The 16813-nt window shown below is 33.5% G+C and overlaps 1 protein-coding gene across 1 annotated transcript; it reads right to left on the reverse strand.

The window, feature by feature from the left end:
* Positions 1 to 5688: 5688 nt before the first annotated feature.
* LOC112276468 (amino acid permease 3) lies at positions 5689 to 12118 on the reverse strand. The gene is made up of 7 exons (XM_024507833.3): positions 11254 to 12118; positions 10006 to 10239; positions 8913 to 9006; positions 8342 to 8556; positions 7833 to 7987; positions 7389 to 7616; positions 5689 to 7029 (listed from the first exon to the last, which is right to left on the reverse strand). Exons 1-7 carry the CDS (start codon positions 11381 to 11383, stop codon positions 6610 to 6612), a joined length of 1476 nt encoding a protein of 491 aa, XP_024363601.1. The 5' UTR covers positions 11384 to 12118; the 3' UTR covers positions 5689 to 6609.
* Between the last annotated feature and the right edge of the window lie 4695 nt (positions 12119 to 16813).

The following is a 16813-nucleotide window of genomic DNA, read 5'->3' on the forward strand; positions in this document are numbered from 1 at the left end:
TTGTTTCACTACAATTCCTTGCTGCAATTTCTAATAATTCCTTATTCTACTCCACATCAATAATGTCTTCTAACAATCAAAAAAAATATGGCTTTTGTCATTGCAGTCACAATGTCAAGATTGACAAAAAAAAATATACAAATTTTGTAGCAACAAAGATGATATAATAACAAATATTGATTCTCCACCCTCTCTATAAATTGACTAAATTTGCAACATGCAACATGCAACATACTTGACCTTGAAAAATAATCTTATTAGGATGGATTGAGGTAAAATTTTATTCTTATTATGCAACATGCCTATCACCTCTCTTTTCTCACAACTTGTGCCTCACATTCAATCATGCATTCACCTTCAATTGCATTCAGTTGTAGAAAAAAAATAAGCCTTATAAACTCTATATATCATTGGTTGTTACAATAATATAATGTCATTGATAAAAATCAATATTATTAATATAATGTCATTCATAATAATATCATTGACGACAACATAGATAGAGTCTTATCTTGTTAAAAACATCATTTAAAGTGTGATAAAATGAGTTGGTGACAAACAATTTGATCCACAATATTTTCACTGGAGTTTGATTTGAATAAAAATAGTTCTAAAATTAAATTCTATATCACTTAGAACAATGTTTCTAGCCCTATCATATGGAAGAATGTATAATTAGCAATTATAATAGACAATTGCTCTACACTCACATTAAGCTTCTTCACCTCTAACTATATCGTACTTATTTCAAAAGTAGCTAAAGATAACGGATTCTTTAGCAATTTTGAGGACTTGCATATCATTATATCACATTAATTAAATTTAATGATCATTTGTCCATTTAATATATATGTTTGCTAGATGACATTATGCTAAGCAAGGAGTGGATAATTAGGCACTGAGTTGACTAATATAATGAAGCAGCCAAATATTGATGTTGTATTTCTAGAGCCTCATAATAGGACTTCATTTGATGTGGTAATGTTAAGCTTGAGGAAGGCAATTTAGATCAATCTTACTTATCCAATTCTATAGTTCTTTCTAGTTATGAAGTTTTAGATGGCCTTATTGAGTGGTGCTATCCTAAACAACTCCAATTGGTTCTAGCTTGTCTCCAACCTCATTTCTTATCACAATGAAGTTTCTTTTCTTGCTCTTTAATTCAAAGCTATAAATTTCCAATGATTGTAGATCTTTGACATTCAATTTTTTTCAAAATAGCTTTACATAATATTGATGAAATCTATAAGAATTAATTAAATCTAAAGTTTTTTAATTTAAACTTTTCTAGTATGTTCAAATCATTGCAATGCAATCTATTTATCTAAAGTATTGGTAGCAATATTTACATCTAGACATTTTTGAATATCAAATATATAAATCCTTGAAAATATATGAAAAATAAGCAATGTTAGAATTTGAGGAACATGCTTACTTATCTTACTTCAAAATCTTTAGTTTGTGGCAATATTTACTAGAGGAAGCTATGCAAGTTTGTAAAAGGATTCAAAATATGCAAATAAGCATAATAAACTTTGAATCATCACTCTATTTCTCTTAAGAAAATAATACTAAAATTGATAAGTTTTAAATCCGTTGATAAAAAACTAAAAAAACCAACATTCAATCATACAAATTCTAAACAACCAAAATCTTTATTCTATTTAGAAAATATAACAAAAGCTTCTTACAAACATCAAAGCCTAATATGCAAACCACAAATTTACTTGTATCTATGTATAGATTGTGTGATCTTTTTTATACTCATCCAAAATTGATAAGCTTTAAAATTACCAATTGAAAATTAAAGCAATCAACATCTAATTTCAAAAATGGAAAATTTTAATTCTTTAATACTACATGCCAAGGCTTGCAACTATACATATAATCACCTTTATAAGACCATAGTTTGTTCAGTAAAGGTTAAGAAACTAATTCTTGTTATTTACTGAAAAAATAGATGTTCTTATCAATTTTATTTTTAGTCAGAAAATTTATAATCAAATCTAATAGCAGTATATTGACATGATTTATTAAATAATCTATAATAATTTTTATTTCTAAAAGAAAAATAGTATTGACATAGCACAATTTTCAACTCTTACTTTTGATGCTGCCAAAAAAATAATAAATCAGCTCACATACACTCTTGTAAGTATATTTATGGATTTGAAGCAATTCAAAAATAATTAATAAATTTTTAGTGATCTAGGCACTTTGCTTGATTTTTTATTGATAAAAATTTGAGTTAATTCTACATTTTTGTTTTACTTTTGATAAAATTGATAAGGCATGCAACTAATTAGAGAGTATTTGATAAAAACCAAGAGAGATGCATGTGGTGAATGAAAGCCACTACTTTTCTCTTTAAGCAATCTTAATATATAGGTTCACTTATAATTTTCACACACATCTACCATATTTTATTCTTAATAGATCATCTTATTAATTAATAAGTTAATTATTTAGTTGGTTTATTTGTTTGTTTTTATTTTCTTATTATCTTTAGATTATACTTTCTTCTTTTATTACATGGCTTATTTGTATATAATTTTTTGGTTTTTTTAAATATGTTATTAAAAAATTATATTTTAATTTTTAAAATTATATTATAGTTTTTATTTATTTAATAGACTATTTTGAATAAAGTTTAATTTTCTTAAAAATATATTTTTTTTAATATTTAATTTGATAGATTTATTAGATATAATCATTTTATTTATATTTATTTTTTAAAAATCTTAAATATATTTAAAATTATATTCTTTAATATTTTATTAGATTATTTATTTCTATTTAAATTATATTTTAAAATTTTACTATATATATATATATATTACTTTAAAAAAAATAAAAAATAAATTTTATTTATAAAGTAAAAAGTAAAAAATTTAAATCTGTAATATTCTAAAACTATTAATAGTATTAAATAAATATGATTTAATTTTTAAAAAAATACTTTAAGTTTAAAATGATTTTTTTACTTTAAATTATTATTATTATTATTATTATTATTATTATTATTATTATTATCTTAAAATTCTAAATCTATGATTTTAAAAATTAGTTATTTATAATTATCTTTTGTTTTTCTAAAGTTTTATTTGATTACTTATTATACTCTAAATCTTATCAATTTTTTTGCATCCAAAACTTGTTCCATTACCTAGGGATGTTAGCTTTAATATTGAGGTGTTATTTTAATTTCTTATAATTACCTAATAAATTTAATTATATTCAATTAAATTTTATTAAATTATGGTTCTAATGTGGAGATCACTCAATACTTTCTTATCATACATATATTTATTTCTTTTAATCTATATGGTCTATAAATAAAGTCCTTTCAATAGAGACCAAATTTACAAACTTATTTAAAATAATATGATATCTATTTAGCAAATATGGCTTATTTTTATGTGAAGGCTTTTGAAGGTTTATATTTCTAAAGATTAATCGATAATTTATATAAGATGGAAGTGGATCAATTCCAAATTTTATGTACTTGGTTACGTTGTCAAAATCAATACAAGATGGTTTTGGACATTTGGAAAGCAAATAGCACAATGTATGTCAATATACAAGCTAACTTGTCCTCTTTATGTGTTATTTGCTATTTTTTATGCTATGTGAGTCAAATGAATATAGCTTTTTATACAAACACAAGGATGAGACTAAATGTCATTCTATTTCAAAAAAAAGTAATTATTAAGTAGAATGTTTGATTTTTTTTTATTATAATATTACAAGACAGAAAGTTTTTTTACATTAATTTTTATACAAGCTTGACAAAGTAGGTTACTAAATCTCTTCTCGTAGCCAAAGAATATGATTTAGGATAAAAATTAAATTTAACTTCCACACCATAGAAAAAATTAAGTCTATTAGTTCCTTTCTTTATAAGACTTGTTTTAAGAGCCGCTCTAACAATTTAAAAAATAATTCTCAATTTGATTCTCTTTATCTATTGTGGATTGATTTTCTTGATTAGCTAATATTATTAATGCCAATATTAGAAATATTTAATCTTTGTAAATTAAAGAAAAAGAAACCTTTTATCTTCCTCTATTCTTTTATATTATATAAGAAGTTGGATAACAACAAAAGGTAGTTAATTTCTTTCTAAAGTATATAATCTAATCTAGCCTTTGGCTTTAGATAGAGCCTTATTATATTGAAATAAGATCTTCTATAATCTAAATAAATAAAAATATAAAAAAAAATACATATATATCAAATATTATCACGGATTTGATATAAAGCTTAAATGACTCAATGTACTTTGCCATCTTTATTGCCCTAGCTTTAAAAATACTATATATATATATATATATATATTAATTATATCAAATCAAAACTAATATTCTTTACTTCATTCTATATTGATATAGATAATCTTGGATTATAACTACATAGTACAACCTAAGTGACATTTGCAAGTCTTATAGAATTAGCTCAAAGTCCAAAGTTTAGACTTTCTACTTTGCCATTGGTCATTGATAAAAATCTAAGTCATCAATGCTAAATAAAAGATAAATATTATCATTTATTTATAATAAATATATTTATGATTATTATATAATAATTTATTAAATTTATATTTAAAATTTTGCTTCTTCTTTAGCAACATATAATAGGATCAAGAACATATTTAAAGAATCTTGCATAATCTTGAATATGATTGTAATGACAACAAGTGTATTCTTTTAATATATATTTCACTATTTTAAGTTAAAGAATTATAAGTGTGTATGGATTTTTTAGGCATATGAGAATGAATCCTACACTAAACATTACAAAGAATATATTTTAAAAATCAATGTTCATCTAATTTTATTGATATATAATACAAGTAATGTCCACCACAATTTTTGTAATTGCCAGCACAATTTGCCATCTATTCAACATAATTCTTTAGTTTTTTGTATTCCAATAAAATAAAATTATTAATATTTATAATATATATTTTTTCAAATTATATAGAAAAAAATATGAATAAAAAATAAAAAAGTTGTAGTGGTAATAGCAAAAACCATGGTGGTATTAGCAACATCCTATAATATTCATCCACAAATTAAATTTGGAGATTTATTTGTAAAATCGCATCAGTAGAACCATACAAAGGACACTAACCCACATTGTAGGATAAAATGGGCAGTAGATTGGTATATCATGCAAAGACTTACCACCTGTTCAAAAAGTGGAATTTTACCCAGTTTTTTATTGTCTGTACTTAAGCAGGTTTAGAATGATGCCTGTCACTGAATGATGGGTGATGTGGTTTTACGGTGTTATTGTTTGATTTGTTTTGTTTTTTTCCATTCTCTGAATAGTTTCTAGTTTTTACTTGGATTTGAACAGCAGCAGTATCAGAAAGACTACAAAGTGTTGAAAACATTAGAATCTCAAATTAGATGGAAGAAAGATGCAGCCCTTAAAGTTTCAGAGATTAGATCCGTTGCGGCCCGTTCAGTGAGTATTTTTTGAGCTCGTTGGCGCTTACTCTCAGGATTCGTAGAATAGATACTTCATGGAACGACGAGGACATGCAGTGAGGTTTCTACACAACTTGGAGCAAAGCATCATGTAGTAGCAAGAGTAGACTCATAATGGAAGTGAAATAAGCTTGGAATATATACTTAGAAGAAATAGGACTTTGACATGTACATCTGTGCTTACATGCAAACATTTAGAAACACAATATTTACATTAGTTTACATTTACAGAATTACAGGATTACAGATGTTCCTAAGTAACATTCATTATTGTTTATAAACAATACTTAAAACCACATCCTCAACTGAGGTCCGGAATAAAAGGACAAGGTAAACTGGACTTCCGACTTTGTAACCCGTCAATACTTTACAACCTCCTGCAGCTTCAAGAATTTATCCGAACCCAAACCAAGAAAGCATCAAAAGCACAGCATTTGAGAAGCAAATGTTCTATTAAACGCAGGATCAGATCGACGATTCGCAAGTGATCACTAATCAGAAGACCTGAATAGCTCTACCTCTTCTCAAAAAGGTTTCGCTAGAGACAAACAGCGAGGAGTACAAGGATAAATGTAAGAGTACAACTACAACAGGGGTTGTCCACATAGCCTTAAGCAAAGGCCTGTACAAAGGTGATCTAGCATGCAGAAATCTAGACACGCACGGAAGACGTTGGATAGACAGACAATATACAATTTCAACCTCTAAATTTTCTCCAACTACATTGAGAAAATGACCACGATTTCTCACAGAAAGCATTCAAGTTGGACTCTACAAATTTTTGTATTTAGCAGATAAAGTATGAAGCTTGGACTAACCCGGGCTTCAGGGGAACCTAGAACTAGGAATGGTACAACTGAACGTGTCTCTCGAGACTCGAATGCCACCTACATAGATAAGGTGGCAGGACCCGCCAATTGTAACACAATAGGTAACAGAGACCTTGACATGTTCGACGATGATTGGTAGCCTACCGTATTACCCAGAGCAACGGTATGCAGGCTAACTGAGGTTCTCGGTCGCAGACATTTCTGAGGAGTACCAGATAAATATCTATCTCCAAGGAACAAAATAAATCTCAGTGAAGTGCGACGTGACCCCCCTCCGGCTTGACCTAACCTTGAAAGGGTTTGTATTTTTTCAGATCACTGATCATACATTCGCTTGATCCCAATGCTGCTGCTAAGGAAACAGCAAAACAGGAAACCGAGAGAAGGTGTAACCAGCACCATTTTGGGCTCCACCTTTGGACCTGTCGTTGCACGATGAACATCTGAACTGGGAAGTAGACAGTTAGAGGCCAGAATGCAAATGCCCCAATCAGACCCATAACATCGTTGAAGAAAGGTAGAACCATTGACAGCACCGTGGTTACAACCACATACATGGAACGCCATACCAATCGAAAGAGGTTGAAGTGCAAGGGTTCACCCCATGGAACTTTCAAATAATACTCTTTATGGATGAATTGACTCTTAGGCCATCTGCTTGAAAGCGTATTCTCGAAGAATGCAAACAGTGGTTGTGTATACACCTGCATTCATTTCAGTTTTTCCAATAACTTAAAAAATTTAGAAACTTCATCAGAAAGTTTGTGATCATTCCAAGGAAATCCATATATTCTTGCAAGAATTTTTTTCACATTTTATTCTGGTTGATATGGCCGCTGAACAACTAAAAAAAGAAATTCCAGTTACTTAGTAAGAAATTGAAGCATGAGGCACGGTTCCTTTCAGTATGTGTCGCATTCTATATATATTTTTTTTTCCAATCACGCAAAGAACGTACTGCTGACATCAAGGTTGCTTAAAACTACCACCACCCCAAAAGTTTATGGTTCATGAAGTCATTCGTTTCATTCTACAAATTACCATACATGGTTGATATACATACCTGGTAGGCTCCAACCAGATGAACAACAACGCAAGCGTTGCCGAAGTCTACCAACCAGTAGGGGTTGTAGAATCCAAATCCGGTCAGCAAGTTGCCTGGGGCATTATCTCCAAAAGCTGCGTACCCAGCACATCCCACCGACATGTAGAATATGGTGGTGGTAATGATACCAAACAGACTAGCCCGCTTCATTGTTTTGTTTTCAGGGGGCGAAGATTTCAAGGTGTCCTGATCAGAAAGATGGAATGCAATGTAATGCACATGAGGTGGGAATGAGAACAAAATCAGTGTATTAACATTGCCCCACCTAATTTGAACTCTTTAAGTGAGGATCTGCGACGTGGTTTGATCTATTTACTTTTCGTTTTAAAGTTTAAAAATAGAGGCTACAAACTTCAACAGGGAACCAAAATAAAGTTACAATATAATTAGAAGTATAGATACCTGAATCTCGATTAGAATCATCGAGAACGAGTAAGCAAATGCTATGTTGCCGAGTGCGCTACATATCCCCCAAATCTTATTGCTCATGGAGACATATCCTACCGATGGATCGCCAACTGAAATCCCGGTTATTGACCCATATCCATGCTGGTGGTCTGCAATCATCATGGAGCGCTTTGATTGAGTAATAGCACGGCAAATTTAACGCTGGAGACGAAGACGAGTTGATGAGCTCACTAGCACGCCTTAAAATTAGATCATACCCTTCTAAACGATTTGCGAGGAAATTTCTAATCAAACGAGGGGGGTCTTTCCTCGTAGTGCGTGCTCTTAAGTGTCCCTTTTTTGACAAAGCTAGTGTGAAGATCTCAACAATACATAAAGCTTTGTTTCATGCGCTAATGAGTACTGATAGTTTTCGTTTCGTTGCTTGCACATCGTCAACGATTCCATTGATTATCTTGCAACAATGACAGATAGGCTTGAATTAAAAAAGTCACAATTCTCACCCACAGCTTTGGCGATACCGAGTCCCAAGCCGATTGTGGAATATAGAAAGGACATTACGGCAGCTAGTACAGACAGGAACCACAGCTCTCCAAACTCTGGTATCTGGGACAGAATAATCTGTACGAAACCAAACATACTCATGTATGGAATGTTCGAGGCTTGACATGGTCCTTTGGTACCCTTGTGATGGAAGCAGTCCGATCTTGTAATAGCCCTGAACCCAAAAAGGCGAAAGTTCACCCTCAATACAGTGATTTTTCCAGTTGAACACATGTATCAACCTTGGAAGTGGATGGACTTCCACTGACTACATGTAGTTTTCAGGATGAAGCTCAATCTGCAGCAGAATGTTCCTTTTCCCGAAGAATGATATGATATTCTTTCCAAAAAATGTGCACAGCACGAATTCAAATTAGTAGAATGAGTATCAAATTTTGTCTGAACATATCTAAACATATTTCGTTGTGATTCGTGAGGATGGTCTCTTGTGAAGCTAACAATGACTAGGGCCATTAAAAGACAAATTTCATGGCAGTTAAGGCTTAAGAGCAAGCGAGTGATATGTCGTACACCATGCTTGATGCTGCAGTAATGGTGTAGCCAATTGAAGTTCCCAAGAGGTTAGCATATTGCACCACACCACAAAGCAGTACTTGTCGAGGTCCTGCATCAATTCAAAGGAAAGATGCCGTCAGTTCGGTATCCAGTTCGAAACTACAAATTCATTATTTTCTAGAGTTGTTACTTATCACTTCAAATCATGTCTGAAGTGCCTACTCAGTTCTATGTTTCTCTTCTCGTAATCCTTTTGTTCATAACGATTTCCGCCCTTTCTGCCCGCGGTTCCCCTCTACACTTTTTTCCTATTATTTATTCATTATTATTTGTCTAGAAAGATGTTGGGAAGTTGCTGAAGGAATTTTCTTCTGGTGAGTAGAAATTAGTTTTTTCCAATATGTGTGCTTAACGTTTACTATCTAGAAAGAAAACGATGAGTTCTGGACTCAACGTAGAGAGTTGCATGCTGGTCCTCATGACCTGTGGCACATTAGGATTGCCTGGGTTGCCTTACAGAACTTCATGCACACCAGTGAGGGGAACTTAATTATCTTTTTAAAGGACGGCTGTTTAAGGAAGACCTACTTCGCTCTGAAATATGATTCAGAGTGAGATAGGATAATGTTCAAGGGACGGGTGATACATGTGATGTCCATTAACTGAGCATAAAAGAGTATGTAGCTTCTAGAACAGGAAAACAGAGCTAGGAGTAGAAGGGAAGAAAGGAATTGACAATTCTACTCTTCCTTAATTTACGCAAGTTTCTGGTGAGCAAGTGTTGGGCAGTTGAGGCAGATAACGAATGTTTGGAAGAGAAAGAGGTACTCCTTGGATACAGAAAGAGGAGTTTATCGACCTGCTTGGGAGGATTTAAGAGACTACGAGTGTAACTCAATCCATAATATACACTCAAGAGAATCATTTCTGTAATACAATATGATTACAGCAAGAACCTAAACAGCAGTGCATGTAGCAAACAGTTTCCCCTTCGTCCGGCTGCCTAAAATTTTGGAATTGGCTCACTCTCACTACATTTCTTAATCAAACTTTTCAAGTAATCTGGATCTGATTTTTGTATAAACTGAAGAGAGTTGGCGTAGTATACCTAAGTTAGCTTTCACAGCATCCATGTAGGTGTAATTACGTTTGCCAGTAACCGGATCAGGGTGGCGATAGCAGTCCGCCAACAACGAAGATGTATAGTAAGTCACGAATGAGAAAAGTAGAAGCACCAAGGGCCCAGCCACCCACCCCATTTGTGCCATGCTCCACGCTAGGGATAGCACCCCGGACCCTATCACAGCAGTTATTACATGCGCGGAGGCTGTCCAGAAAGATCCTGTACAATGTAAGCCACCTACTCTTGTTAACATTACAGAATTCCATCTGCATGAGTGTAATATAATTTTTCTAAAATAGTTGAGGAAGACCACCAATCTGCAGCTATCTGAGCACTACTTTTAAGGGACATGAACAATCGAGGGGACGGAAGCTGTGACGAGGATATTGTCATAACCCCGACAACAGTGCTCCAGGCTCTCCCAAGGGTAAACAGACTGAAACTCAGTATCCACTTCTGGCTGTCCGCAACATTAGAAATTGGTGATGAATACGGACTCTGAGTCGTATCTGTTATTAGAAGCATTTCCAGACAAAAACTTTTTAATTAAGAATTCGGGACGAAGAAACTGTTCCAGTTGCTACTTCATGCAGGTGTCAATATTTTCCCATTGTCAAAGCACTGGCGAAACCTACTCTTTTAAATTTAACCTCCTCCTTCATTACTCTTCATGCATGCTGCTACAACCTTGCAAGTTTACTTTCTGACTACTGGTGCTCCTCACCTAAGCGTATTTCCTCTACCTACTTAAAAAGTCATCTGGATATGAGTTGAATATAGGCACTACGATACCCGAGGGGAATGTAGATACTTCTATCACGAAAGTCCTCATGGTGTTTCTCGAAACAAACGACGAAGCCAACTGCGACGTGAAACTCGAATATACTGATCTCTCAGATCCCTCAAAAATTTCAAAAATGTTCCGGTTTGCAGCGACACGGACATCCCCAGACTAGGTCATGAGCATCCATATTGGCGGACCTTTTCCCCTCGTGATTTCATATTGATTTTTATATTCGTCGGAATGTCATTACTAGTATGATCGAAAACCAGAACATAAACTTGCCACAGAGGAAAAGTTCACAAACTTGTTGAGACTTCGACCAGGAATCAGATACCAGCGCACAGCTTTCGCAGCCTTGTCAACAGAAACCATTAAACAATAAAATGGGAATTCACTTGGGAAAGAAAGAAGACAGAGAAATAAAGAAAGAAAAGAAAGAAGTTCCAGGCCTGTGCGGCGCGTTTTCCCATCATCATCAAATTTGTTGCTGTCATCATAGGGCGGTGCAGCATTGACAATACAAGCATTTACTCTTCCTAATTCAAGTTTGTCATGATCTCCATGCCACTGCGCCATCATCTTGCATCCAATATCCTCCTCTGTATCACTTCTCCGCACCGGAACTTCGCCTTCTACAAACCCCTCCCAACTGAAAACTCCTACTCGACTTTCTCCTCCCCCTCATCCAGCGTCAAGGCAACCCAGACACCTACCGAACCAAACGACTCCAACGCTCATAACTGCGACCAGCTTATATCCCACACTTTCTTCACAATTTCTCAATATCCTCCCCCAAGTACTTCCTACTAACCCTCTACAAACTCTCGCTCATCAAAACACGACCACTTCTTATGAAACGCCTCTCACGAGCTCCCTACCCGTGTCGACCGACCCTCGGATCCCCACCGCATCTATTCCCCAACTTCCCACAGTCTGAAAAATAATATCTCCCCTACCACCAAATCTCCACACCATCCTAACGCCCACTCACCTACATCCTACACATCCAAACCCCTCTCACCACAACACACAATTCTACAAAAAAACTCACTACCCCTACGACGACGCCACGAGCCACCAGTTCAACCTACTCTCCCCATGCATTCTAATGAAATCAAATCTTCCCTGTCCCGCACAGCTGCAACACAATCCAACCGCTCCCTTACTAATCGAAACCAGTCCCTTCCACTTCCAGATTACGACTAACCAAGACCGGACGGATCACTCCTACGGCCTGCCGAGCTTGATCGTCGCCACACTAGAAGTGCCGATCGAGTTTCGCAGGTGTCGCAAGGTCACTGGAGTGTGTAAGGCAAAGCGCGCTTGTATCATCAGAAGACGGCAACTGAGTACCAAAGGAAGTTACATTAGTGGGTTAGTTAGAACGCCATTGGAAGAGGAAAGGCGGGGCGGGGGGGGCGCCTAACTGAAACTGGCGCCACCGACTCTTCCATCTACGTTCATATTTTCACGAACATCGTTGGACTCTCATCCGCCAGCGGGCCTCTTCGTCGTCCGTTAATGGACAGAGACGTGCGTGGAGAGCGACAGCTACCGTGAACTGTAGCATGGGGGAGTCATTACTGCCCACGGATGTCATCGTGCGTTCATCCAAGAATGGCGGGGTTCTTGTCTCCGATGTGACGGTCGTCGTTGACGTTTCATCCGGCGGGCGGCTACGGGGGACTGTCGTCGTCATCATTCCATGATCATTCATTCATCGATGGCTAATCGTCGTTGGATGGAGGAGGCTGGATGCCGTCCAGAGAGTTTCAGCCCATGAGTGCTCTTTCACTCTGTCCCATGATGGGTTCCAGGGATACTTGATCAGCGCATATTCTGAATTGCGTCACGTCCTCTCACTCAACCACCCATTCAAAATATGCGCTGATGTGGATGACTTATGCTTATGTGGATGCTTTAAGCCTATGTGAATGGTTTATGCTTACGTGGATGGTTTATGCTTATGATAATTTTGTGTCAAACCCAAATCTGCAATGTAATTGTATTTTTTTATTTGGGAAACAATGCACTAGTTCACATAAAACTTCAAAAGCACATTAAAACTTGAATATGCTCTATTTTTACACCATTTCCAGGTAAAAAAATCAGCAAAAGATATGTTTCTGAATAACGAAGATGCTTCTATTAAGAGACAAAATATTTCATTGAATTTTTTTATTATTTATTTTAAACAATTGAATCCTAATACTATACTATCAATAGTCAATTTGCTAATTAATAGAATCAAATAATAAATAAAACTTACTTGGAAAAACTTTACAAGTTACAAGCAAAGATTCACAACTTATTATTATTGACACTCAAAATTAAATTTACAAAAAATGATGTGAATGCCAAAATATCTTCAAACTATTATGGAGATTCTTACCTTGCTCTTAGTTATTGATTTTTGTGAATCAGATCAGGTGTGATATATTTATATTTATATATTTATGTATGAATCATGATTTTTATAGTTGAGTTTTTATAGAACTCAATGATAAATAATTGCAATTCCAAAATTATTGCTAGCTATTTTTATAGTTAAAAATTATTTCTTATATTTTTACTTTGGTTTATATTTTTAATTATTTAATCAACCAAAATAATTCTTACTAATAATGTTGACAAAAAAAACCATCTATTTTGAATTGCAGTGCTGATTTTTGTAAAAAAATTAATAATAATAATAATAATAATATTATGGTTCTAAATACAAATATAACATAACAAACAGATTTATTTAAGAAATTAAATTATTCAGTAAATCGCATAATAATTTTAAAATTAAAAAATAATCCTATTTTTATTCGTTGGTATTTAAAATTATTTTTATTTTACATATATTATTCTTTAATTGAGATTGTAATGAGGATATCAACATGCATTTAAATAATTCAAGACTCTATTGCTTAAAAATTGAAATGATTGAAATAAAAATAGAGTTATAGTAGGGATCTTTACATTTAAGACATTAGGTGAGAAGTTATAAGTATGCCACTTTAAATTAGGATTTTTTGGACAAATGCCCTAATTTTCTCAGAATAAGCTTTGGAAGTTGCCTTAAAATAAAGCCTCAATAGTCTTCCTCTGCATGGTTGAGGAGGAACCTTAGAATAACTGCACAGTCACACCAATCACATTCTAGGATATACACATCAATTTCACAATAGTAAAGGAGTTGCAAACACCTTAGAAAGCTATTGTAGGGACCAAGTTTGGTCTTGCACCTAATCCACAAGATGAAAACACTGATGCTATTATTTCACCACGTTGCTTGTTTTATAAGAAGCTTGGCCATAAAGAAATCAATTTCATAGGGCATAAGCAAAAGCAGACAATGAATGTAAAATTATTTATAATTCTATTCTATATTAACAATATCATGGCACATATGAAGTTGTAGCATGCTAAGGCATAGGCAGAGTATAGCTTGCTTCTTGTTGCAAAAAAGAAGCAATTCTTTGATTGCATGAATTTCAATAATATTCTTACAATTCATTTTGACAACGAGAATGCACTCATGTTTATAATCAATTGAGATATTGTGGACATCATTATTGGTGATATATTTTTCAATGTTGATAAAAAGAATCTACATTAATATGTGAATAAGCACTTAGTATCTTCAAGTTCTTCCAAGTTTCAAATGTCAATAGCAATGAATTTACTAGAGAGTAAGACCTGAATTAGGAAGCATACAAGGTCAAAATTAAATCTTCACATTTGTTCTATCTTTTTATCAGTTTCCTGTCTTGTGGAGCTTTGTTCCAAATGGTAGCATGTCTTGTGGATGTCACCAAAATTGTATTGCACATAAGCTGTTTTAGTAGGTGTAGTAAAAATCCCACTACTTTGTTTCTCAAAGTGGTCTATGTCATGAACCTACAGAAGATCACGGAGTTGTTGTGCATCTAATAGGTAGTTTTTCTTACTCTTGACATTGGCTTAAAGTAGGGCACTTTATATCTTGACTTTTAAGTTTGATTAGAGCATCAAACAAAGTTGCACAACCTCCAGCTTCTTACTATTCTGCTATTTGATTGCAAGACAATCAACATCATCTTTGCTGTGAGTAGCACAAATGACAAGTAAACGATGATAAGGTGACTTTTTGGCATCATGATGAGGATAGTCAGTATGGCTATTGATAATATTGTTTATATGTGATGTGCTCTACATTAACTTGACCTCATGGTCCAAGTGGAGTAGCTAAAGTTATATAATGACAAGTTTGTGAACATCTTGACATGCCTTATATTTTATCTTTACTAGCAGTTCAATCTTATTAGAAGGATGGATTGTACATGACCAAAGTTTATGGACATGTGTTGGTCATTCATAAAGAAACTCTCAAGAAGATGTTGAATGGGTAGTTCATTCAGTGGTGAGTTTGTTTGTTGGTCTCATCAATGGCATCTCTACCATTATTGTCCAATGTGATCAAAACAATGATGCTAATAATGATGATATTCCCAAAATCCTACCCTACAATCTTTGTCAACTACGGACTTCTTTTTTATGCATTTTGATTTGTCAATATAAGATATAGTTGGAATCAGTTGGATAGGATACCTAGGCAATCAAGGATATTGAGAACAACCATAGAGCAATGGTGTGTGCCTTCCGAAAGGAAAGTGCCTTCAAGGCCACCATTGACAAGTGCAATGTTTTGCAAACAAATTTTAATGTTGGATGGGCTTATTGCAATAGTTGTTTTTCACAACTTCAAAGGTTCTATGGTAGGCTGGCCTCCATCTTTCCTAATACCAATATTATTGAATCAGACTTCTTTGTGATTGGATGAGAGAAAGACAGTTATTGTCAATGCCTTATCAACTTTTTGCTTGAGAGCATTTTGCACTTGAAGCAGTTCAATTGTATTTGTCAAATTTGATGGATAAAGATGTTTTTGGACACTTCTATAACAAAGTTTTATTCATTTCTAGTTTATCTAAAATAAAATGTTGTTGCAACTCTAGAATAAGCTAATTTCAAGGCTTTCACTAATTTAAAGTGCCATGGTTATGAAGCCTCACTTTTCAAAAATAAGTTAGAATGTACCTTTTTTTTTTTTCTACATGATATGAATGATGTTATTTCTTGGAATTCCTATTTGGCCCATGTCAAGAAGAGGTTTTATAATCAAACTGGAAGGATGTCTTTAAAAATGCTATAAATAACAACCATTAAGAAGAAATCAATCTTTTTTATATTTTGTATAATTGTTAGAATTAAGATATAAGGTGAGATATTTAAATTTGTAATAAAATAATTGATTTGATCTATTTTATGGTCTTTCCTTGTTTCTATTCTTTGCCAAATAAGAGATCTTAGTAAAGTTTTTGGATCATGATTTTTCAAAAGGGGCTTCTAAATCTAAACACCACCTGTGAAATAAATCTAATCACAGAAAAACATATGCATGAAATCAAAATAATATAATAACAATAACAGTTACATCTTATCACCAAAAATTCATTGTGTGAATTTGTGTGTAAAGAGATTTTTGTTAAGTACTAATAAGAAATGATTTGTTCATTACAATATATTATTACAATATCTATTCCCCCGTACTTGTTAGCATCTATATAAGGACACATAGAAAAAATTGACAAAGCAAATGAAAACAACATAGGTTGTTTTGGCACTATTTTCCAAAACATAGTAAAACACTAAGTACACTAAAAAATAAACACATAAAAATGATAATAATAATAATAATAATAAATACAAATTTAAACAAATTGATGTCCACCTTCAAGGATCCAAACAAAAATAAGAAGTTTGCTAAGATTGGGAGAAAAAACCAGATCCTTGAAATCTTTCACAACAATGAACAGCAAGCATGAATTCCTCGACACAAAGCAGTAAAAAAAACAGTAATGTCAAGTTTCAATTGACTTACTCTCAATCGAAGGCAGAGAGCACTTAACAATCACTTGGGCCCGACGTCATATATGGAGAGGAGAAACCAAGACTAGAATTGGAGCCATCCAGTTTCAG

Source organism: Physcomitrium patens, chromosome 24 (genome assembly GCF_059467195.1).
Source record: "Physcomitrium patens ecotype Gransden chromosome 24, ASM5946719v1, whole genome shotgun sequence".
Taxonomy (NCBI): Eukaryota; Viridiplantae; Streptophyta; class Bryopsida; order Funariales; family Funariaceae; genus Physcomitrium; species Physcomitrium patens.